General features: G+C 35.7%; 1 protein-coding gene across 1 annotated transcript in view; it reads left to right on the plus strand.

Moving 5' to 3' along the window:
* The window catches only part of COL11A1 (collagen type XI alpha 1 chain), a 160358-nt gene that overhangs the window by 27893 nt on the left and 108873 nt on the right, over positions 1–23592 (plus strand). Inside the window, 4 exon segments of the mRNA XM_086617862.1 lie at positions 9952–10080; positions 22004–22120; positions 22386–22532; positions 22725–22820. Coding sequence (XP_086473988.1) covers positions 9952–10080; positions 22004–22120; positions 22386–22532; positions 22725–22820 — 489 coding nt within the window.

A 23592-nucleotide genomic window follows, 5' to 3' on the forward strand; every position in this document is an offset into this window, starting at 1 on the left:
TATATCTGCACTCTATATTTTAAATAGCTATAAATACTGAATCCTCAAAAAAAAATGTTAAAGAGAGATTAAGACCATTCCCATGGGAATACAGAAGGAGCATAGGCTATCTAAGGGGTAAATCAAATGATAGTTCTGAAATTTTCCTGCTATGTTGTTCTTCTGTCACAAAGGTCTTTAGCCACTCTGAAAGGAAGATTGAACGTTGAATCATGACAAATACTATTTTAAGGCAAGATAATTCCTACTCTAGCATTTCCTCCTCAGTGATAGTTTCCTCCATGTGAACCTTTTGCAGTTGTATAATACAAATCCCTCCACTTTTTCAAGCCCTATAGAGGAGAAAGAGATGGGAAGGGTTGTTGTAGAATGCAATTATTTTTCGGTTAACAACTGTTGGAAGGGTCAGTAAGGTTGGATGAAGACATACTTAGCAAGTTGAAAATGGTACTTAAATATCAGAATTCAAGAATTAATTGAAGAAAACCATAAAATAACCCTACATTTCTCTTGAAGTCAAACTTATGTGAACACAGACATGAGGATATAACTTTAACAGAATTTGCTAGAATGACTTAAATAAAAATACTTTTCTCTGAGGGTTTTTGTCATGTGCTGAAGGATTAAAAGGGAAGCTAGTGATCCTGTCAAATTTTTTGCTGAAATCTCCTACATTGACGCGGAAAGTCAGTGCTTGAATTCCAGCTGAGACCCACTAAGAAGAAAGGTGGCTTTAGAATCACAGAAGAAATCCATGCAGCTGTCTGTAAAGTCAGTTTGCAGGCCAAATCTTAACATTCAGCACTGAGAACAGCAACATTTCTACCATTTGTAACATCACTGTGTATTTCTGTATTCCTTCAGTGATTGTTTCCTTACTTAACTGATTGCACCTCTTTTCTCTTGCTTTATTCAGAGAAATCAGTTACATTCTTGTAAGGCTTCTCTTGTAATCACTGGAGGTTTAAATTTAGTCTGAAGTCTCTTAACTTAGATTAGAAGCTTAGTCTTTTCTTTTGGGATGGGTTTCTGCTTTCGGGATAGGTTTCTGTATAGTGACCTGTTGGAAATCACAGTACAGGATTAATATTGTATCCATGCATCACAAAGGCTGTTTTATCTTGGGTAATAATCATGGTTTTAGTCTTAATAAGCCAATGGTTTGATCACAGGAATGGTAGAGCACTCTTCAGTCTCTTTAAACTGAATGGAAATTTAAAATGTAGAAATAATGAACCTGTAGATAAATACAATGAAATCTTAGGCTTCAGTGACCTACTAGTTGAAGATGCCAGGGTTTCTTCTGGTCCTGAACCCTTTCATACAGCATAACACAACTGCACAAGAACCAGTTGCATCATTAAGGTAATTCACTCCCATTGAAAACAGAGTTCAGCACTGTCAGAATCAGAGCTGTAAACAATTAGGTACATCAGCTGTTCCTGTTCACTTAGGGAGTACATCTAAATCTCAATCTCTATTACTTCTTGCATACACACGAGTCAGAAATAGATATTATTACATGTCATTATCCTGACCTCCTGACAACTTGATTGTATCTTTGGAGAAAATAATTACTTCTTCAGTCGTATTGCTGGAACATATTTGCATAAACTATTCATTTAGAATCCTCAGAATAAATATTGCTACTGTCATGATTATTTCACACTTGTAAAAAAACAGTGTTACATCACTTTGTTTCTAACTGTATTATTTTAAATTTGTAATGCAACAAAATTTAATGAAATTAAATTCTTGGCTATTTCCTTTTTTTTTTTTCTCTTCCTAATATTAACTTCAGTTTTCTAGGCAGTTCTTCCACCTTTATTCTGATTCTGGCAGTCTGACTATTACTAGCACAACAATATGATATAGTACACTGCGAAATATTAAATGCATACATTTTAATCTGTTTGACATGACTGTTTTAATGTGACTTCCCTATGCTGATGATCAATAATTTCTGAGTAAGCAAGCATACTGGGTGTCCAGAGATCAGGTAGATCACCACTGAAAGAAGGAAAGGGCTGATTAGTGTCCTAAGAGCATAGTAAATGATTGCTTAATTTTCTGCTTTTCTCTATTCAACAAACGTATTATTACTTGGTAAATTCACCTACTGGTGCTAAAGCTAAGAGATATTTTTTGGTAGTGCTCAGAAAGATCTTTTGGTTTAGCTTTAAAAGCAAGAAAAATTTATCTGAAGCATTTTCCAAATCTTGAGAAGTGTGTGGGGTGTGTGTTTTAAATGAGGAAATTCTAATTTGGAGTTGCCTGCTGCTCATTCCTGAATGTAACTGCTAATCTGAAATTTATGACATCATGCTCTATCAATATGGAAATCAATATGATGTGCATACAAATGCTTGAGAAGCAAATGATAAACTAGAAATGTGTCTTAAAATAATAAAATTATGCTGTCTAGAAACTGTTATTACTATCTGCCAAATTACACAACCTTCATTTACGCTTCTAAGCACTTGCTCACTGAAGTAGATCTATTGATGTCAGTGGGACTAATTTGTAAATGCTTGTATATGAAAGACTGACACAGTACACCTGAAACTTTTACATGTGTCATTTGAAATTAATCTCTTATGTGTTTTCAAATACATGGTGTATGAAGGGCTGGTTTGTAAGTGCTCGCTACTAAGAAGAGAATTCCTACAATAGCATACAAAAATTCAAAAAAAGAAGAAATTAGTCAAATGCTGGTACGTGGCACCTAGTAAAAGAATTTTGAATTGTATCCATTGAAATATGTTTGTAGCTTGAATGTTTGGTCAATAGCAGGGATCATTTTATTCTTTGCCAGCTTTAAGGATTTGTCACTCCTCATTTAGTACTGCTGGTGTGAACAATAGAACAGATTTTTATAATAAGTATTTTATATTAACTTAGTAGCTAACAGTCTTTATGCAGATATTTCCCTATAGAGTCTTTTTTCCCCTCAAAACTCCCCCATGTCAGACCAATACAACGATTTTTTAGGCACTGTGCTGTAAAAGAGTATAATAAGACAAAACGTAATGTATGTAAGACTTTCATTTAAACCCAATGAAAGCTTTAACTGCACAGAGTTTATGAGATTAAATCCTTGCAGTAATCATTGTTAATAAAGGGTTTAGATTTTGATACTAGGCATTAACCTGTTTTCATTTAAAAAGCATTTATACACTTACTTGCAACATAGGATCCTTTTAAACAGCCTGAGTGAGCAGTGGAAGATAGAGTGATAATATCTGGACAGCAATATGATTTAACCTACAGATCTCTTCAGATGAGTAGCCATCCTTCACATAAATGTAAGCATGGAAAGTCCAAGTGCGCAAGTGTAGAAAAACCATTTATCTGTGTGCATACTCTATGAAGATGTAGCAGTAGCAGAATGCATAGAGCTTTTACTGACTGACCAAAATTACTGTACAGCTAACGTAGAATAGGGAAGCTAGCCCGAAGTAAAATTCCCCCCAAAGACATGTAGTGTGAATGACGTGTCATCAGTGTCCTTCGTTTCATAGTCCTGTTGAGCTGCACTGCTAGCTCATGCAGACATAGCCAAAATGATTCCCATTATATGTCACCTTTAGTAGTTGCTAGTGACCTACTAAATGTTTACTATCAGTCAGACTAAAAAGTAATGTTTGACATAAGTGGGACAGAAAGCAAAAAATGCAATAGCTTCCAGGCAAAAATATTCAGAAGCTGGAGAAATGGCCAACTTCCAGCATTGGGAGGAAAAAAAAAACACAACAAAAAAAATACAAGCAAAGCAAAGAGTTTTTTCCATTTCATAGGCATCTGATAAACACCCAGCATTTTTTACAAAAGCTTCCTATTTGTCTTGTTTTGTTTTGCCTTTTTTTTTTCCCTGAAAGAATAGTGATTTGGTGTTTGTTATTTTTTATAATATTTCCAAACTTATGCTCGATGCGCAAAAGTAAATAATTCTGTTTTTCCTGTCGCCCTTCCTTACTTTTAAAAGCAGGAAGCAGGGAGAAAAGCAAAGCAAAGCTCTGGTAATTCATTGGAGTTCAAGTTCATTTTCAAGAAATTTTCCCAAGAAACAAAGGAATGGTCATTTAACTAAACTGTTTGCAATTACATTTAAAATTGACAACCTGGGCTCAAAATATGCTGCCTGTCACATCAACTCCAGCAAATTCTACAAATACGATTTATTATCATCTCATTTAATGTTTGTAATACACTTAAGTTTTAAAGAACAGCTGTAAATGAGGTTTCAAAGATAAATGGCAACGTATTCATCAAGAAAGTAGGATGTCCTTGGTCACACATGTATGTGCGTGCGTGTGTGTGTTATGCACACGTACTATATATACAGGCATTGTAATAAAATCTAATCTCTCAGCCAAGAATTGCAGCAGATTTTGGTCTGTAAACAGCTGTGTTTTGAAAGTTAAAAGTTAGAATTGGTATATCAACCGATATTTCTTAACTAAGCTGAATGTATGCTACTATAACCATGGAGTTTCAAAGAATCGAGAAGATATTGATTTCTATGGAAACTGCACAGAATTCTGCTTTCACAATTTATTGCTTTTACAGTGCTTCAGTCTGGCAGGCTCTAAATATCTTTCTCTAGCTATATTATGCAATGGGCCTGGGTTATGGAATATTATATTAAAGGCCCCTGGAATTCTTCAATCCCTCAAATCTTTGCAGGAAGATTAAATGAATTCTGCAGCAGGTTTTTCTAAATTCTATAGTAATAATATCCAGGCTGTCTAGACTTTTGTTCTTTGGCGTGTGTAGTTGTACTGTCACATAACTAATTAGAGAAGGTTGGCACATACACACAGGTTAGGGTTTCTGCTGATTTATTGAAGAGTCCTCTGTAATTTGATGGCCTTAGCCATCATATGAAAATGAAATATATTGATATTGTTCTCCTCAGTTGATATAGTGCCTAGCACTGCTTTTGTTATGCTTTTATCACCATTTAGGTAGTCATCTTCAAAATCTAATTATCCTTATAAGCACAAAACTCATTTTATCCAGAATATGAATTAAAAGAATGGTATTTTGCTAATACTAACCCTCCCAGTCTAGTTGTGGAAAGTATTTCTGAACCTCTAATATTTAAATTAGACATTTAAGTAATTGCTCCATTATTTTTCTTTTTTTTTTTTTAATCAAGCTGGAAAAAGAACAATAAGCTTTTTCCTCATGAAATCATTCTAGAAAATCTCACTATTTTACAATAAGAATCTACAACTTGATTTCTCAACTCTGATTTAGTCACATTGTTACATAGCATCCTAATTGTGCAACTATCAAGATCACTTTTTCTTAGAATTTTCTGGGGTTTTAAATGTTTTTTTTTAATAATTTGTGAAGGTTGCCTCTGTAGAGAGGGTCCTGTAGAACTTCTCAAGTAACGCTTACCTGCTATTCCCTGGACAAAAGTCACTTTCACCTGACAGAGTTATTATTAAGATTCTTGTGAAAGTGATATCCCCAAAATCTGTCTCTACAATTGAACTGTTTGAGGTTCTTATAGAATTGGGGAACTAGACCATAAAATTTTAAATACCAGTTCCTGCATATAGTGCCCTTACAGCCTTGTAAGAATTCATACTTTTGCCTTTTAAAAAATGCTGGCAGGTGATAGTAGAGATGATATCTATCAATGATAGAAACTTTTTGCTGAAAAATAGGCTATAAATGGACTACTTCGTGTCTGTACTTCTCTAATACACCATACTTAGAAAGCATTAGTAAGATTACATAGTTAAAAGGGAAGGAGAATATTTGAAGAAGAGAGATCATATCTAAGACTTTTTATGAAGTCACAATTAAGATAATAAGCAGCCATTAACATTTATTGCTTATAATGATAAAATAATTAATTCTGTACTTCTCAGGCCCCCAGTGATTTACATCATTGACAAAATCTGACACCATATCTAATTGGAGATTGTCTAATTTTAATTTCTGCTGTGGATTCTAAGAACGGCTCTAAAAAGGTGGAATCAAATATAGCGATTACTGCCATGAGGCTAACTAAAGCAATAATCACATCAAGAGAAAATGAGTGAAATTGGAAAGAGAATTTGGTAGTCTACTCCTTTCCTACGAATTTGGTCTCCATTTCCTTTTTTTTTGTTAGTCAACACTTTATTTTTTCAGTGTTGCAAACTGTTTTCATGTAAGAGGTTATGTTTTTAGTGCAGATACCCCACCTCGTGCATTATTGCTTAGTGAGGTGTGGTTTTCAACAAATCCTGGAAGCATAAATACACATAAACTTTCTTATTCTAGAATGTCACTGTGGAATGTCTGTGAGATTCACAGAGGAATTTTCAGTGACTGAATTCACCACACACTTCTCATTCCTAGCTGGGGTGTTCCTTGTCGTAGAACAGTTAATTTGAGGGAATGTCTGTGCAGCTGTTCCAGTAGACAGGCATTCAACTGATTTGAACATATTCTCCTTGTAGTTCTGTAGCCTGGTTCTCCACGTTTGCTGTGGCATGCCACAAAGAAGTGAATGTTTCCTCAGATCTCATTAACTCCTTTTAACAGTCTTCCATGATTCTGCAAAGAACAGCTTATTTGGTAGAGTACTTTTTAGGAGAGTGCTATGGAAGTAATCCTTCTGTACCATGTTTTCATGCTAGCCATAACTCATGAGCAAGATATTTTATTATTCTCTACAGCTTTTTTCATGCAACCACTAGGCTGATTCAAAAGCCTCTGATTTTAATTATGATCACATTCCCAAAATAGAGAGGAATTAAAATGTTCATAGACTTTAACTATTTTTATTCCATATTGAGATGAATTACTCAACTATGCATTGACTCTGTGAATTATATGTTGGCTTTGACAACAACTTAGTATGTATTTCAATAAAGTATTTATAACCCAAACTAAATATTAAGACTCCAAATTGATCTGTTTTACTTTTATCCTTAATGTTAGGTATACTTGAATACCTTGCTAGATGTTCCCCTTCACTTCTGGGCAACTAAGGCAGAGACCTATCTCTCAGCTTTCTCATCCCTAATATGCAAGTAATGTTAAATATCTGATAAACACTGTTTAAAATACATTGTATTAAGTGTTATCAAGGAAAAAAATATTATAAGGCAGGAGATTGCTTTTAGCAATTTTTGGGGTAAATTAAGCATGTGCATTGTTAACAAGTAATAAGATGAAAAAATGACTGTGTATATCTGTCTGATGCCTCACCACAAGTTCTCTGCCTCTGCCTTCTACCCTCTTCTCACTTACCTCTAACATCAAATCATGATGAAAGACTGGCTCAGCAGAGACAACAAACATTTGACTTGTATAACACACTATATATCGTCTATCAGCTTTGTGAAATTGCCTGAGCAGTCTTTTCCAACAAAGAAATTTCATAGGGAAGGAAATAGAACTAGTGTATATAGACAGCTGCCTTTCGTACTCTTTTTTTTTCTTTTTTTGTCTTTTAGAGTACTCCAAGGATGCTCAGGTGTATTTGTAAATTTTACTCTGTTCTCCTGTCTCCTTCTCCATCTTTATTCTCCCTCTCTTGCTCTCATCATTCTATCCTGTGAAACTTCCTTTTTCCTGCAGTTTTCATATGAGAATAACTTTATGCACATATGCATGTATGTTTAGATACCTCAGCATTGTTTTAGAGACCATTAGAATTTAGAGACTATTAGAATTGTTAATAACCCATGACTCCATGTATCCATATTTTCATTTAAAGTTCTTGAGACTTGTGAAGGTAGATCATTAAGTGCGTAATTTATGACTCCAGGTCGTGAAGTATGGTCAGATTAAGTATTTGTATTTTATTTGCAAAGAACTTTATAAAATTCTATTTTAGTCTCACAAAGTCGAGCAGCTAAAGAATGTATTTGTTAAGGCTGAAGTTGTTCTATGAAAACTTCTCAAAAGAGTGCAGATTTGTTCAACAAATACCTTGGAATGATAACTAATTAACTATAATGAAACCTGCAATAATGTATGTGGAATTTTATGTTCTTAGATGACTGACCTGATCTGAAATGAAAGCTCTTCACTGACTAGTGAAACAGCACTGCCAATACATCACATACAAATACTCAAAGAAGCCATTTAATTAGCAAAGACAGAAAAATAAAAACAAAAAATGGAAAAAGAAAAACAATAACGTACTGGCAATATTTTTATAGCAGATGTTGAAGGAAAACGAGGAGAATTAACATTTGAAATGTCAAATGTAAAATCAATCATTTCCTCAGCAAACTTCTCGCACATGAATAGCCAGTAGCAATTTATGTATACTGTGCAAAACATCTGAGGGCTTCTCTCTATGTGGACCCATGACATGCAGACAGACAAGGCTGGGAAGTACAGTCAATGGATCAGGAACAGCTGTAACCAATTTAGGGACATCTAAGCCGAGTGGTAACAGCATGCTGAGTGCTTCTTGCAAACACACAATCTGACAAAACCCAGTGCCAAAATTCCATGGCATTCAAGATCAGCACAAAGCAAGCTCCAGAATACTGGCTGTATTCCCCGATCTGGGTTCTCTTAGCATATGATACTCAAGAGCAGTAGTTTCGGGAGCAGTTCCGGCATTGCTCACACTAGCTGGCACACTGTACATGTGGGGATCTGTATGGGCAGCTCAGAAAGGCATGCATGTTCAGGGACATATAGCAAGACAATGACCTGAGCTCAACAGGGTGAGGACTTTTTTTTCAGTTTGAGTGATTTTTGCTTCCTTCTGTGATTTTTCTTTTTGAAAGGAAGGAGCGTTACAAATGATTCTTTACTATTTTAAAATACTCTCCAATTTTATTAATTTGTTAAAGGCCACTGTTCTGATAGATGTAAAGTGATTTTGGAAATACTGAGATAATTGTGAATTTTCACAGCTGTACTTTTCCATTAGTTATGATATTTTCTCTTTAAAGACAGAACATAATACTAACAAAGTTATTCCTTTGCCCCCGTTTTTGGTAAAAACAAAATACATTAGAAGTATATAAAAGCTTAAAAATCTCCCCTTCTGGGGAAATAGTGAGAGATTGAAATTTATGGGGTTTGGCCAAGAACGTACGCCAATTTTCAACAACCTTATATTTATGACAGCATAAGAAGCTCCTGAATGAGGAAATTTATAGTGGAAATGTTGGCAACAATTTGCCTAACGCTGTTTAAATGGTACCACTATGCTAAGAAATATACTGCATACCAGACAGCTTTCTGTGGAAAATGATAAACATACAAGGTCTCTGTAAGGGATCTCTGCAGAGCCATTATTTTATTATTTTTATTATCCAGAATAGTGGATCTCTTTACTGTGATGTTGTTTTTACACGATATATTGGAACAGAGATGAAAATAACATTTGTTAGCTGTTAAAATTTTCATTTCAACATATTCTACAGTGTGTATTTACATGGTGCTTACTTAATTGTTTTTTATTCCAATAACTATGTCTCTGGTACAGCCTTTTTAATTTTATTTTCTCCCTTCTTTGAGAGTACAGATGCGATGCAAACTCTCACAATCATACTGTTGATCACTTGCATGTTGAGTTGCATACTGTTAATAGGAAATGCCCTGAATTTAGTCTTAGGAATTCAGACTGATTCCCACTAAAGAAGTAAACAAACATAAAGAAAATGAGCAGGAGTTACACCTTCCCACCATCTCCTTTCCAAACCAGACAGCATTTTAAGCCAGAATTTTGCACCTAGTCTGTTCAGTATTAATTTGCATTGTTTTGTCCTGTGAACAATAGTTGTTTTCCAGAATAGCAGCAGAAATTAAGTAGATATATTATTTATAGCCACAAATGTTAATATAATATCTAATATATTATGTGCCTAGTTTTTTTTTCTGAATGAAAACTCTGTACTTCTGCTGAACTGTAGATAATCTTTGTTTTTTTTATTTAATCTGCATATGATTCTATGATATGCTTTCCTGCAGGGTGAGATCCAGCAGCTGTTGATTATAGCTGACCCCAGAGCTGCATATGACTATTGTGAGCATTATAGCCCAGACTGTGATTCCCCAGTGCCCAATGCTGCTCAGGCTCAAGATCCTCAAATTGATGAGGTGAGTAATCAGTCATGTATTACCAGATTTATTGCACATTAGTGGTTGTGCTGGATACAAGTTACCCAAGGAGCATTTACAGGTAAATGGCACGCATTGTTCTAGATATGAGGGAGGCAGGTTGCAGTTGGTTTTGCTATCCACTCATTTATGTCAAGCATTTGAAGGAATATATCGCACTCATGTTTGAATAACCAACATGATCAACAAAGTTAAACTGTGATTCCTTAAAATAATAGCAATATGAGTTTGTTCAGTTGTACCTGTTTGTTCTTCCTGTGTATGTTTATGATTTCACTGATGCTGAGTGCCATAAAATGCCACATTCGAAAGATATGGGAGCTATGAGTGTTCTGCAATTAGAAACAGCTTCCGCTAGAAATGTGATGTATTCTAATGAGCTGCGTGCAGGGTACAGTTATATGTACACACAAAATTATTTCAGCCAGCTCCACTTGTAGCAGGTAGATATCAACAGGGTCAAAACAGAGTTGGAATTTTTCCTGGAAACACACAAAATATTTACAGAGACCATTTGTCACTGTAGACAGTTCTCACAGCCATAAACTGAGTAATTCACTGAGGGCAAGACAGTTCCTCAGATTAGAACTCTGAGAGTCTTAATTGAACTTGGCTCTGGACAGTTAGTATGCACTCAACTGTCTATGATCTGATTGGTTATTGTTACTGGTTGCTCAAGATCTTGCTGAATTGTTCTCAGATGCCTGCTTTGAGCCAATTTTGAGACAGAGCTTTTCCTAAATACATGATAATTTCTTTTTGTTGTTTTGATAATTTCTTTTTGTTATATCTAAATAGAGTATTCTGTGGAGTCCAGAACTTAGTTCAAAGGGACTCCCACATATGTTGCATCAGAGGTACAGTTCAAGATGTGTCAAGTCAATTACACATAGGCAGAGGCCTTTACAGGCTGAAAGTATAGTGTTGATATTTTATGGGAAGAAAAAAAAAAAGCAAAATCAATTTAATTTTTTCCTCATTATTAAAATTCAAAGAAATTTGAAATTTTGCTTGAGAACTTTCCTGATTTGCGCTATGTGACTTAGCATTCTGATTCTTTTTCTGTGTGAAGATCTAGAAGGTTTGAATAGGCTAGTGCTTTTCTACTTTGAAATAAGACTGAAGAGTAGTCAAACTGATCTTTGTGGGAAAAGCTTGTTAAAAATCATCCCATGGTCTCTTTCTTGAAGAGAAATATATCTAAATACTTAAAATGCTTTGACTAAGTTGGGAGTACTGTCAACTCCAAAGCATGAGTTAATATGGCTTAGAGAGATTGCAAATTCTTGCTTGCTCTGGCCACTACTGATGGCAATGATGGCTCCTGTCTTTTAGTGCAATGCATGTGGACAAGGCTTGGTGTCCTCAGAAATTAGTTGGGATTAGACTGTAGATTCAAAATCTAATCAAGATGAAGAAGAATAAATACTTGTGCTTGACTATTAGCAATGACTACTGGTGAATTATAAGAATGAAATTCAATGTTTCTAGAGAATATAGAATATGAATAAAATAGCCCAGGGATTACATTCCCCCCATAAGGAAAGACCATATAAATTGTCAGCTGTTAAATATTATGTTTATAGTACATCAAAGCTATTTATCACTATAATCAATTGAGAGCACTCATTTATAGATCAAAAGAAAAATAAACCTCATCACATTTATAAAAACTATGTGCACATGTATTGTTATATACTCTTCATGTAGAATTCCCAGTTATATACTGCACATCTATTGAAAACAGTCTATGAGCACCAAACAAAGAAAGGAAACCATAAAATCAAAAAATTGGCACTGTTCTCTCACTGTTTTTCAATGTGTTTTTCTAAGTCCTATTTTATTTTTGCCTGCAATAATGCAGATGGTTTGTGGGAGCACCTACAGAAAAAAGTAAAATCAAAGATCTTTATTTGTAATGTAACATTTCCAAATAAATGTGAAAAAATTTTGAAAAGAGCTAGAAGTTTAAAAAAATGGAGAACTGCCATTTCTGGTTGTTTCCATGTGTTGCTCTGAGCAGTGGTCGAATTATTGTAGTTTCTGAACTAAGACACAATTTCTTTGCTGCTATCCATGAGGTTATATGTATAACTTTGTATGAATATTCCCAGTGAAGTCAATGGATCTCTAACATGTTGGGTAGTAGTAATCCAAAATAATCACATCAGCAATACTACCAATGTGAATATGCAACAGAATAAATGACTGACTGAACTGCCCAGAATTATAGAATTATCTGCTTAATGATAAAAAAACAGCTTGTTAAAGCAAGCTATTTTGTTATCTTTTAAGATGCAGCCTATCAAATCACATAGATAATTCATTTTAAGGAAATAAATAAAACAAGTCTTATTTAGGTACTGGAAGAAATTATAGAATGCTGACTTTTTTTTTAAACTGTTGATTGCGTTAAAAGTGTTAAAAGATGTGATTATAGCCAGTCTATATGGAAAACAATGATTTCGAAGTGCCTGATTGTATGTTTCAAGGAGATTACAAGTTTGATAGTGATGCCTGATAGAACTTATAGATTTAGACCTTTGTAAAGCTTCTGATTTGCCAACATGTATTTGAAAGAAAAAAAGGCATCGTATTGTAAAGTACCTGACAAAATCTGGCTGCCTTATTTCAGAAATTACTGTAAACAGAAGAGCTATCATTGAATTAACTTTTTAGTAGAGTTTCTTAGGAATTGTGCTAGCAACATAGAAATGAGTGTAAAATGGATGCTATTAAAATTTGTCAGAGTCATGATATTGCAGAGCAGTAAACAATTATGATAATATGACTAAAGGCAATGTTACAAATGAAGAAGAAAAAGAAAGAAATGCAGGGCAAACACAAAGAACTAGGAAATATACACTGCAATAACACATGCAAGCAGGCTGTAACAAAAGAACCTTTCACGTGCAACAGATTGTCCCTATCTGTGGGCTTCATCTCCTGCTATATCAGTGAAAGCAATTTTGGAGGTACATGATTTGGAAGACTGGGATACTAATCAAACTGAAAGCCAACATGAAAAGATTGCTGTTTAGATAGATTGATTTCCTGGTTTGATCTCCCATGTTTCCATACAAACTCTTGCAATCATAGAATGGTATAGGCTGGAAGGGACCTTGGAGATAATCTAATCCAACCTCCCTGTCATGGGCAGAGACGCCTCTCAACTAGATCAGGCTACTCAAGGCTCCGTCCAACCTGGCCTTGAACACCTCCAGGGAGGAGGCATCCACAACTTCTCTGGGCAATCTATTCCAAAGTCTCACCACCCTCGTACTGAAGAATTTCTTCCTAAAATCTAATCTAAATCTGTTCTCCTTCAACTTAAACCCATTTCTCCTTGTCCTATCAGTGGACAATCTTGTAAAGAGTCCCTCCCCAGCCTTCGTGTAGGTTCCTTTCAGGTATTAGAAGGCAGCTATTAGGTCCCCCCGAAGTCTTTTCTTTTCAAGGCTGAACAATCCCAGCTCCCACAACCTGTCCTCATAGCAGAGGTGCTCCAGCCCCTGGATCATCTTTGTGGCCCTCCTCTGAACACACTCCAACAGATCTATGTCTGTCTTATGATGGGGACGCCAGAACTGGACACAGTATTCAAGGTGGGGTCTCACAAGAGCATAGTAAAGGGGAGAATCACCTCTCTTGACCTGCTGACCACACTTCTCTTGATACATCCCAGGATGCAGCTGGCCTTCTGGGCTGCATGAGTGCACTGCCGGCTCATGTTGAGCTTCTCATCTATAAACACCCCCAAATCCTTCTCTTCAGGGCTACTCTCAACCCACTCTGTGCCCAGTTTGTGGGCAATAGGAAGAGGGAAGAGAGAACAATGGGCTAAAGGTTAGGCAGGATTGTGTCTTTCGGTGTCAGCTTTGGCTTAAACCAGCAGAAGCTGAAAATATTTGTTGGTTAGTAGCCTCAAAAGATTCTGGTTATTAAAGTAGAGAAACCATTTGTACATGACTACTCAAAGCAAAACTGACAAAAAATACAGTGCATGTCTGTTGCTCACCAGTCTAGACTGCAGCTCCAAGGATCCCATTGCATCTTCCACAGCCAGGAGAAAATGGCCCACCTTTTGTAGGCAGGGTCTAAACCTTAATTAGGAATCAATCAATTCAACCCAGCTGGGCAATCTGGGCAATAGCCACAGTTGCAATAGCCATATTTCCCTCTTTTTGTTTTACCAGTTTGTTTTTAAAGGAAGGTGAAGGCTTTACAGTGAGCAGAGACCCAGTCCATTCATTCCAAGTCCAGCACACTTCCCTCCTTTGGGCTTGCAGCTTTACCTTCTTTACCAAAGGACTCTCACACCAGCCCTGGCTACTCTGGCTTGGGCAAGGGAGTTGCAGTCCTCAGGGTCTCTCAGACATATCACATCAGAGTCACCAGTTGTTGCTCACCAACCTAGACTACACCTCCAAGGATGTTATTGCATCTTCCACAGCCAGGAGGAAATGGCCCACCTTTTGTAGGCAGGGTCTAAACCTTAATTAGGAAATCAATCAATTCAATCCAGCTGGGCAATCTGGGCAACAGCCACAGTTGCAATAGCCATACTGGGTAACCTTTAACTACCTTTCGTGTACAGGTGCTGCAAAATCTGTTGAATATTTGGCTGTTTGCCAGAACTGTGAGGCTTTCTGTGGGCAGTTCAGGCTAAGCCATTAGAATAAAGATGCATGAGTGACATTCCTGTACTCAATAATAGAGTCTTTAATTTCTCTGTGTTCTGTTTCAACTTCATCAGACCTAAGTGTCATTCAGTCTGAAATTTGAAAGCGGAAATGCAGTAGATTAATAGTAATATCCACACACTTTACGCTGTTGGTTATTATCATTTATTTCCACCTTCAAGACATGCTTTAAGGGAAATATGCATCAGTTGTCCTTGTTCTTGCTTGTGAATAGCTAGGTATGATTCTTCATAACTTGCCAAGTACAGAATGATGACTTCAGCAGTTGTCACTTCACCAAAAAGGTGTTGCCTAGAAGTTGCTTTAAAAATTGTGCTGAATCTGTAGTTCCTTCTGGAGGAAGAAGAAAGGGTATATGATTATAGAAAATGTTCAAATTTGAACACAGCAAGGGAGACAAAGTTCTTGCTGAATAGAAAAAACTAAATTATTACTTGATGAGCACAACTCAGTTCTCAGAAATTCCAAGTAAATTAAAATCACTGATTTTCATTTACAACAGGGAGGAGATGATTGCCAAATCTTTTAAGGAACATATTGTATCCTGAAATATATTCATTGTGTTGCATGTTACTGTGTTATGTCAGAAGGCTGCTAAAGAGTTCAGAAAGTTCGGTGCAATTAAATTTTGTATAAAGAGAATTAAGCAGAGAGCAAACTGGCCAAGAAGCTTAGAAAGTGATTAGTATAGTATAATAGCATGATTTCAGTCTAGTGTCTCAGTCATTTGACCATACAAAATCTTCATATGGCCTTTTGCTCTATTCTGCTGTTTTTTTCTGAGTTTTTTTTTATACTGAGCTTTAAGATTAATTCAGTAATTAAATTTCATTCATGATGAATGTATAATTAAGTTTTAGGGATCAAATGTGGGGCTGAAATTATATTTTTAAATTATCAGTATTACTTTTCCTAAGGAAGTTATGCACCTATGCTTTTCTTATAAATACCTTGTGAATAGTCTGGCCTCTTTTTCAAACCCCTTTCTACAATAAATGGAAAAGTATTAAATTCAATTCCAGTTCAATCAGATATGCTTGGCCAGCTCACAGAAACAGGAGAAGGGAATGACCTAGGCAGTCTTCATCTTCCTTGATGCTGGGAGTGTCATCAGGTCTGGTTTTCAATGGGCCCAGCTATCACGCTTTCAAATTCTTCTGCAGCCCAATAAATCACACTGTCTGATTTCTGCTGAAAAAATTCTCCCCAAAGGAACTCTGCTTCATTTATTTTGGATCTATCCCAAACTAATGGATTGCCTTTAGTGAAATGAACTTGGTAAAGGCGCAAATAGCCCCAAATATGTCAGTTTGGAAGCTTCAGGCATTCTTACAGACCGTGTTAATTTAGTGTCCTTTCAGGTGTTTGACTGATCAGAAAGACTAATTTTCTGAATAATACAGAAAGATAATTATTTTCATGTTTAACTTCATGTTTAATGTCATGTTTAGAACTGCAGTTAGCTAACTTAGCAGGTGTTAAAAATTGTGATCTTGCTAGCTCTCTTTTTCTTTGCATAGATGTATAGGCTTTTTTTAAAGCAATTTACGTAATAAAGAACCTTAAGTGTCTTGTTCTTCTTTTGACAGAGGATGTCTTTGGAAGTTGAAGATTTTGTTCTTATCTCCTTTTATCTCCTTGCTTTTATCACTTTTATAACAATAGAAAGACTATCTGGTAGAAGAGACCGTCTTTTAAATCTTTTAACTTTCCTTCTGCCCTAAGATTGCCATCTGCTACCATTTATTTATTTATGTTATCGCATCCAATTTTTAAAACTCTCATGTTGTTTGGCATCCTTTATTTTATCATGTTTTGTAAAGTGTTGCCTAGAATGTTTCAAAGTTATCTTTGCCTCTTCAGCTAGCTAAATGATTTAGCATAATCTTTTGGCAACAAAAAATTGAGTTTATGACAGTTCTCTGTTTTAGGATTTAGAGCGTTAATTACTTGTAATTTGCAAAGGTAAAGCAAAAATTACTAATATCGACATCTTGGAATGGGGGGTAGGTTTTTAGAGTATGGGTAGCAGAAGAATCCGTTTTTAAAGTAAGACTGTCTTCAAATATTTAAGTCATTCCACAGTTGAAATAGGCCTTGCACGCTGCTGGTCTTCTGCTTCTAAAATTCATCTGATGAAGAAAACAGTTCATCTCTTTAATTGGAATTGCATGATGATCTGGTACTGTAATATAATCACTCTGGTAAAGAAAGCATGAGGTCATAGTGGAAAGATTTTGTCCCATCAAGAAACAGCAGGTTTTATTCTTCCTTTTGATTTGTAAGAAAACAGTCATATGCAATATTCATTACAAGAAGGGCTGTTCTGTAACTATTGTTGGTCTTACAAGAGAAGAAAGAAAAACAACAGAAAATTGCATCACATTTGAAGTATGTGTTACCTGATGTCTCTTAGCTGAAATCCCTCACCAAGTTCCAGCTATTGTCCAAGTTGAAGATATAATTTTGAGTCAATCTTTTTGATTCCTGTGAAATCACTGGGAAAGTTAATATAGTTGTATATACCTTGCTATTACTTTCAGCACCTGATGAATCTCATCTCTGTTGTCTCGGATCTGTAACCATCTCATTATCTAGCAGTGTTAGGGTTTAGGTGAACTTTCAGAGACAGGTCCCTTGAGCAGGATTGAAGTAATGCTGCACAGCTGTGACAGGTATATTTTGCACTTGGCTAAGTCTGTATCCACGGAAGGAACAGAATGATTGACAAGCTGAATGCCCCTTTAAATACAATTCCAGCTTCTTGATTGTCTGGCTACATTCCTGGCCAGTGATATCTTCCTTTGGTATATAGATAACAAACCAAATGCTGTTCTCTTCAACTACACTCTTCCTCAATGTCATACTCACTTTCATTCCCAGCTTTGATTTCTTGCTAGAGTTAGTAGTCTTGACTAAATTTAGAAAGTGGCAGAAGGTACTTTTCCATTTGCATTAATTAATTTTGAAATTCTAGATGCTTTCTCCTGTATTTCGTCTACTTATTCTCTTTCCTTTGATTAGCAGTGCAACCATGACAGATTTCTGTGAGCTCCCCAACTTCTGTGAACTAATATCAAGGCCTGAGGTAGCATGGGTTTTGCACTCAGAAAGGTTAGCATCCAAAATGTGAAGGCAGTTTTCTCAAGGTTTGTTGAGGCCTCAAACTGAGTGAGTCATACTTGTGTCTCAGGTCATCTGATAAAGGTGACCTTGTAGTTTTGTAGCTCCAGAAGAAGAAGGGATATGTGCCACATATCCAATCTTGACTGTTAATGGCAGGGTAAGTATGAGTTGCCAGCTTCACAGCAGGTGCCTAAAGTCCCGTTATTCGCTCCATTAAATCTGTTCCTGGTGTTTGTAAATTTAGTCCTCATTTAACTGGCCAGTCCTTCACTAGTCCTGTTCTTTCATCTTAAAAATGAGGAATAGTCTTTGTCAGGTTGAGTTGATAAAATCATGCTCTGGAGTAAATCATATTTCTAAAGTACATCTTTATACCAGTTAGGGGTGTAGACCTGCGTTCCTCCATCTGGACAGATCATTCCTCAGGAAATGCACGTGGAAGATTTTGCATCTATCTTTCAATAGTTGCCACGGGACCTGTGCAGTACAGTACAAAACATGTTCTCTCCATTTATTGGCTGGTATAAAAGACTAGGGTTGCCGTTTTTCAGAAAGAAATGTCTGGAAAGGAAGAATAGATAAGAATAAGGTCTTTCTGTGTAGGAAGTTTAGAGCTACAGCATATTCCCACTTGTCCTGCTTGTACCAAGGGGATTACAAAGTGCTGCCAATTAGAAACTACTTGAATATACTTTCAGTGTGGTGGCCGCATATCCTAGCTTGTAGGTTCAAGAATTTCCATAATACCCATCTGATACTGTGCTCTTAAAAAGGAAGAAAAATAGTCCACAGAGAAGATCGTCACTTGCTTGGCAGTAATATGATTCCAGCATGGAAAGTGGCGTTCCCTACTTTTCATCCATTCCTGTTCTTTTTGTCGATGTGTCTGCGTATTGTTGCAACCTGAATGCACCACTGTATTTGTGATAACATTTTGCATACATCAAGACAGTTTCATTTTCTTTAATTGAAATGAGTGAAACACAATACCCAAAAGTAAAGTATTTTCTGTGTGATTGTGCATGATGCAATAGATTTCTCCATATACTCACGCTTTTTTGTATGAGTGTTTTCTAGTTCTCATTCATAAATGTCTGACTTTCCAAATTATGCCTCTGGCAGATCTTAGCATAAATATCAATTTATCCACCACTTTCTTTTTTAATATTAACATACTTGGCACGGATATTTTTCCTTTCTTTTTTTTTCCAGTTAACATTTCTGTTTAGTTTATGGCCTCTGGATAACTTTTTGTAACCCACTGTTGTAACTTTATTAGTTGCATAGTTGGCACAATTCAGCACAGTCATTCAGCTTACCTTGAGGGAAGCCATACTATTGAGATTTGAAAAACAATTATAATACTGAGCGACACAGAGTTATATTTTAATTGTTAACTGGTCAAAATCAATGCTGAAATGAATGCTTCCAGTTTCAGAATCAGTCTACAATGCTTACTAGAAAGGAATCTATGTGTCTGGAAGTTGTTAAAACAAACTCCTAACAGCATATTTAAATTTAAACTGAGCTAATGAAACAGTAATTCTCTCCAAAATACTTCTCCACTTATCCCTTAAGATATTGGATAATATTTAACATGGGTAATATCTATTGTTTTGGTACCAATAAAAATTACATAGCAGAGTGTTGATTCATGTTGTGTGGCTGAGGAAGCACTTGAAAGTATGTCATGGGTTGTCACTTGCAGGGCACAATGACTGAATTTGAAGCGGTATGTTCCACTAAAGACTTCTTTTTTTTCTTGTAGATCAACCGAATTGGATTTTACTCGTTTGCACACATTTTTATAATTTCCAAAGAAATACAACAATTTCAATGCTATTCTGTAACTATTTCAAAAGGGCTGGTTTTATCCATGTGGTTATTTCTCTTCTTTACTGCCTTTATGTGGCTGCTAATAATAAATAATAAATAATAAATAATAAATAATAAATAATAAATAATAAATAATAAATAATAAATAATAATAATGCTTTCTAATAAAGTAGAAACAAGTTGTATTGAGTTGCATTTCTAGTACTGCACAAGCCAGAAAACATGGTTTTATACATTTACATCTGTAAAAATCTATCATCACTGCCCATGAGGCCCTTGGACAATACCATTTGCAAGTCAAAGAGATTTCATCGACTTCACTGGGATTAGGAATGAATCTTAATCTACTGCGAGAGAATAATTACGTATTACTTACTAGATTTAAGTCTAAAATGTTGCTGGTTTTGAAAAGTATAAATAGAATGAACTTATTTCTGTAATGCAAATGATACCAGTGATGAAATCAAAGCATTGCTTGCATTATATAACAGGCAGATATAAAGCATCAATAGACTTCACAGAGAGGATGTTCTCCACCAAAAATGATTAAGTGTTTTGTTATTTAAATGCAGTTTGAAGTTCTCTTATTAATGTGCAATATAGTTTGGAACAATTTTCAAAAGTATGTTACATTCTTTCTATAGGTTTATCAAATCTCATGACTAAGTTATATGTGCATGGGTGTAGAAATAATCAGAAGGACAATCAAACAAAAGCATCTGACTGCTGAAAAAAGTCTGCATCTTCTTTTTAAGAAAAGCTGTTATTCATAGTAGGACTCTGAGGAGTCACAGGAGTCAAGTAACAGAAACCCATGTAAAGGGATTTTTAAATGATTACAGCCTTTCACTATTAGTCTCATACTTCCTGAGGAAATCAACTTCTCCATGTTTTCTGCACACTAAAATCATAAGTATATGAATTGTACCAAAAGCCTTTGTCAGAGAAAACAGTTAAACCAATAACTTGGTCACATGGTATAATATATTTTGGAATATGGAGATCTAGTTTAATCTTATTTATAGTTTCTTCTAAAATGTCAATCTCTTTCTGATGCTAATAGTATTTATGACTTCTATGAATCCTCAGAGTCATTTGGAAGTGTAATGTACTAATCCTCTCAGCAATCTGATGAAACAAACAGATATTGTCTTCATTTTACAGTCAATGATGCTGACTTGTAACAGGAGAGAGGAGATTTCAGAAGTGGCTAGCTCACTTGAGGCACATTAGAATATTTCTTCCTAAACGAAGGAAAGCAGACACTTGGCCAGATTCTGGCCACAATTCCACCTTCCTTTGGCTCCCTGGTGAGATAAAGAGAATTGGTAGCAGCTATGAGACTGCTTTAATTTACAGGACCAGCCAGTTCCTGTAGCTTCAAGCATGACAGGTGCGGTAAGATAGTTTAAAGCTGCCCTTTCTCCTCAGCTGTGATGCATAGTACTTGGTGCATATAGTATCTAGATCAGTATCTTCACGGCACAGCCAAGATTACAGCTCAGGAGTTCCTGGCTCCCTAGATTGTGTTCACAACGTTACACAAGCCAATCCTAAAGCCATTTTCTCTTGTAAAAGTTTTGCATGCCAAATCTTCATTTGATACTAGTTATTGTAGATACAGAGCTATGGAGCAATTTACAGCAGCTGAGGATCTGACCTTTAAATGAAATTATACCAATGAAGCATTTGCTGAGGCAATGTGTACCATGGAGCTGCCCTGGTTTTGGGAACTGTCCAGCAAACAAGAGGATAGCCACGGTTATTTGTGAGTTGTAGCCTCCTTCCTATATCTGAAATTATTTATCCTACTCATGTCAGATATTGGCATCTCTTCACTCTTCTGGTCACCTGAAAAAAACACAAGTAAAAAAGTATAGGTAAAAAGAGTCATTACTTGCAATTTAAAGAATAAATAAATATACGATTTCACAAAGATCAGTTAGTGCTTCTCAGTAATCCAAATTATAGTTGATTCTTCTGTGTAATCCAATAAAACAGTTTGGTTTTTTTTCCTGGCACTACTAGTTGTTTTTTTGTTAGTTTTGTATTGTGCTTTGAAAGAAATAAGAAATTGTATTTTTCCCCAAAATGCAAAACTATATTGAACTATTTGTACTACCTTAATTTTCTTAAGCTTTACTCCTAAGTAAAGGTTAAGATGCTTTCCAGTATTGCTAATCTAGTTTGCTACCACTAACATGGAAATGCCTGATATTTTTCCATTTGCAATGTAGTACACACCAGAAGATTTTATCGAATATGACTATGAGTATGGGGATGCAGATTATAAAGAAACTGATTCTGTAACAGAGGGACCCCCACTGTTCGAAGAGACAGTAGCACAAACAGAGGTAACGGAATCTGATCTGTTTGTTGTGTGGTGTCCAGCTGTCCCCTACCACATGGTTTGTCAATTTGTGTCTTCTGTGTATAAACTTAATGTTTTCCTTTCACTCATTTCTTTGTAGCTGTAACACTTGCTTTCAGTTAGAGATGGAAGGTCTCACGGTTGACAGCATTCATCTCACATTTGATTACCCTTCTTTCCTTCATGCTTTCTCAATTTCTTTTCATTTTATTTATGTTTTCCCATTCCATCTTTCATAACGTTTGCAGAAAAAGAAAGCCATGGGCAAAAAGAAGAAGAGGACAGTGGCCACTAGCTCAAAGGACAAACCTCAAAAGGCCACAACAAAAAAAAATGAAAAATATGCATCCAAGAAGAAGAAAAGTTATCAAGCAGCAACAAAAGGCAAACTAGGGGTAAAGGTAGCCAAGAAATAATCAAGATCTTTCCCAGGCCAATACTGGAAGATCTCTGATAATAAGAAAAAATATACCTAACCCCACTAGATGAATATGTCTGGTTAATACCATAACCTGAAAAAAAAGTGATACCTCTTGATTTTTTCCTACAGGATTTTTTTTAATAATGTACTTTTTCTTTAATACTAGGCAAACACTGTTGATGGATTTCAAGAGTATAGCATAGCTGAAAATTACTATGGGCCCCAGACAGAAGCTCCCTCCAGAACTACTGAAGCAAATGAGGTAAAAAGGACTTTTGAGAAAATGATAGGCAAAAATATTTGCCTACCAGGTGTCAATGATTAAAAAAGCACAAACCCATTTTAAACCATGAATGTCTGTGTAAATATACATATCTGTAACAGCAATTCACGTGATTTTATGCTTTCTCAGCCAATATCAGAACCTACTATTTTCCTGGGCAGATCTCTCATTAAATCTGTAGAGATCTGCTGAATCTTTAGACTGCAGAGTTCGTGATTCTGGAAATCATTCAGTGATATATGCTGTGGGAATGTGGGGTTGTTGCATTCAGTGTGGATGTGAATGGGGGTATGTTTAGTATAAACTAGGTTAATATTAAACATAGTCCTCCTAATCTAAGAGGAAGTGCAGTCTTCAATTTTTCCTGTAACTCTTAAGATCCAGCATAAAATGAGCCTAACAGAAAACAAAGAATGCCTGCAACCATAGCAGCATATAGAAGTTGAGTCAGAAGCCATCATTTCCTTTTACAGTTCTTCAGCTAACAAAATCAAATTACTTGCTTTTCACTGAAGTTCTATTCAAATGAAACGTATTTTGAACTGTCAAAAATAGATGGAATTATTATTTTTATTAATGTTAAAAACTACCTTTTTAGAAGGCACAATGACAAGCCTAAGCATTATTTGTTAAGATTACCACATCTACAACCAGTATTGATTAATATGTCCTCATATTAATTAATGCTAGTTTTAGAAAAATGATGACTGATTATAAGAAATATTGCTTTCATTTTTCTTTTACATTTTCC

Source organism: Tauraco erythrolophus, chromosome 10 (assembly GCF_009769465.1).
Source record: "Tauraco erythrolophus isolate bTauEry1 chromosome 10, bTauEry1.pri, whole genome shotgun sequence".
NCBI classification, from domain to species: domain Eukaryota; kingdom Metazoa; phylum Chordata; class Aves; order Musophagiformes; family Musophagidae; genus Tauraco; species Tauraco erythrolophus.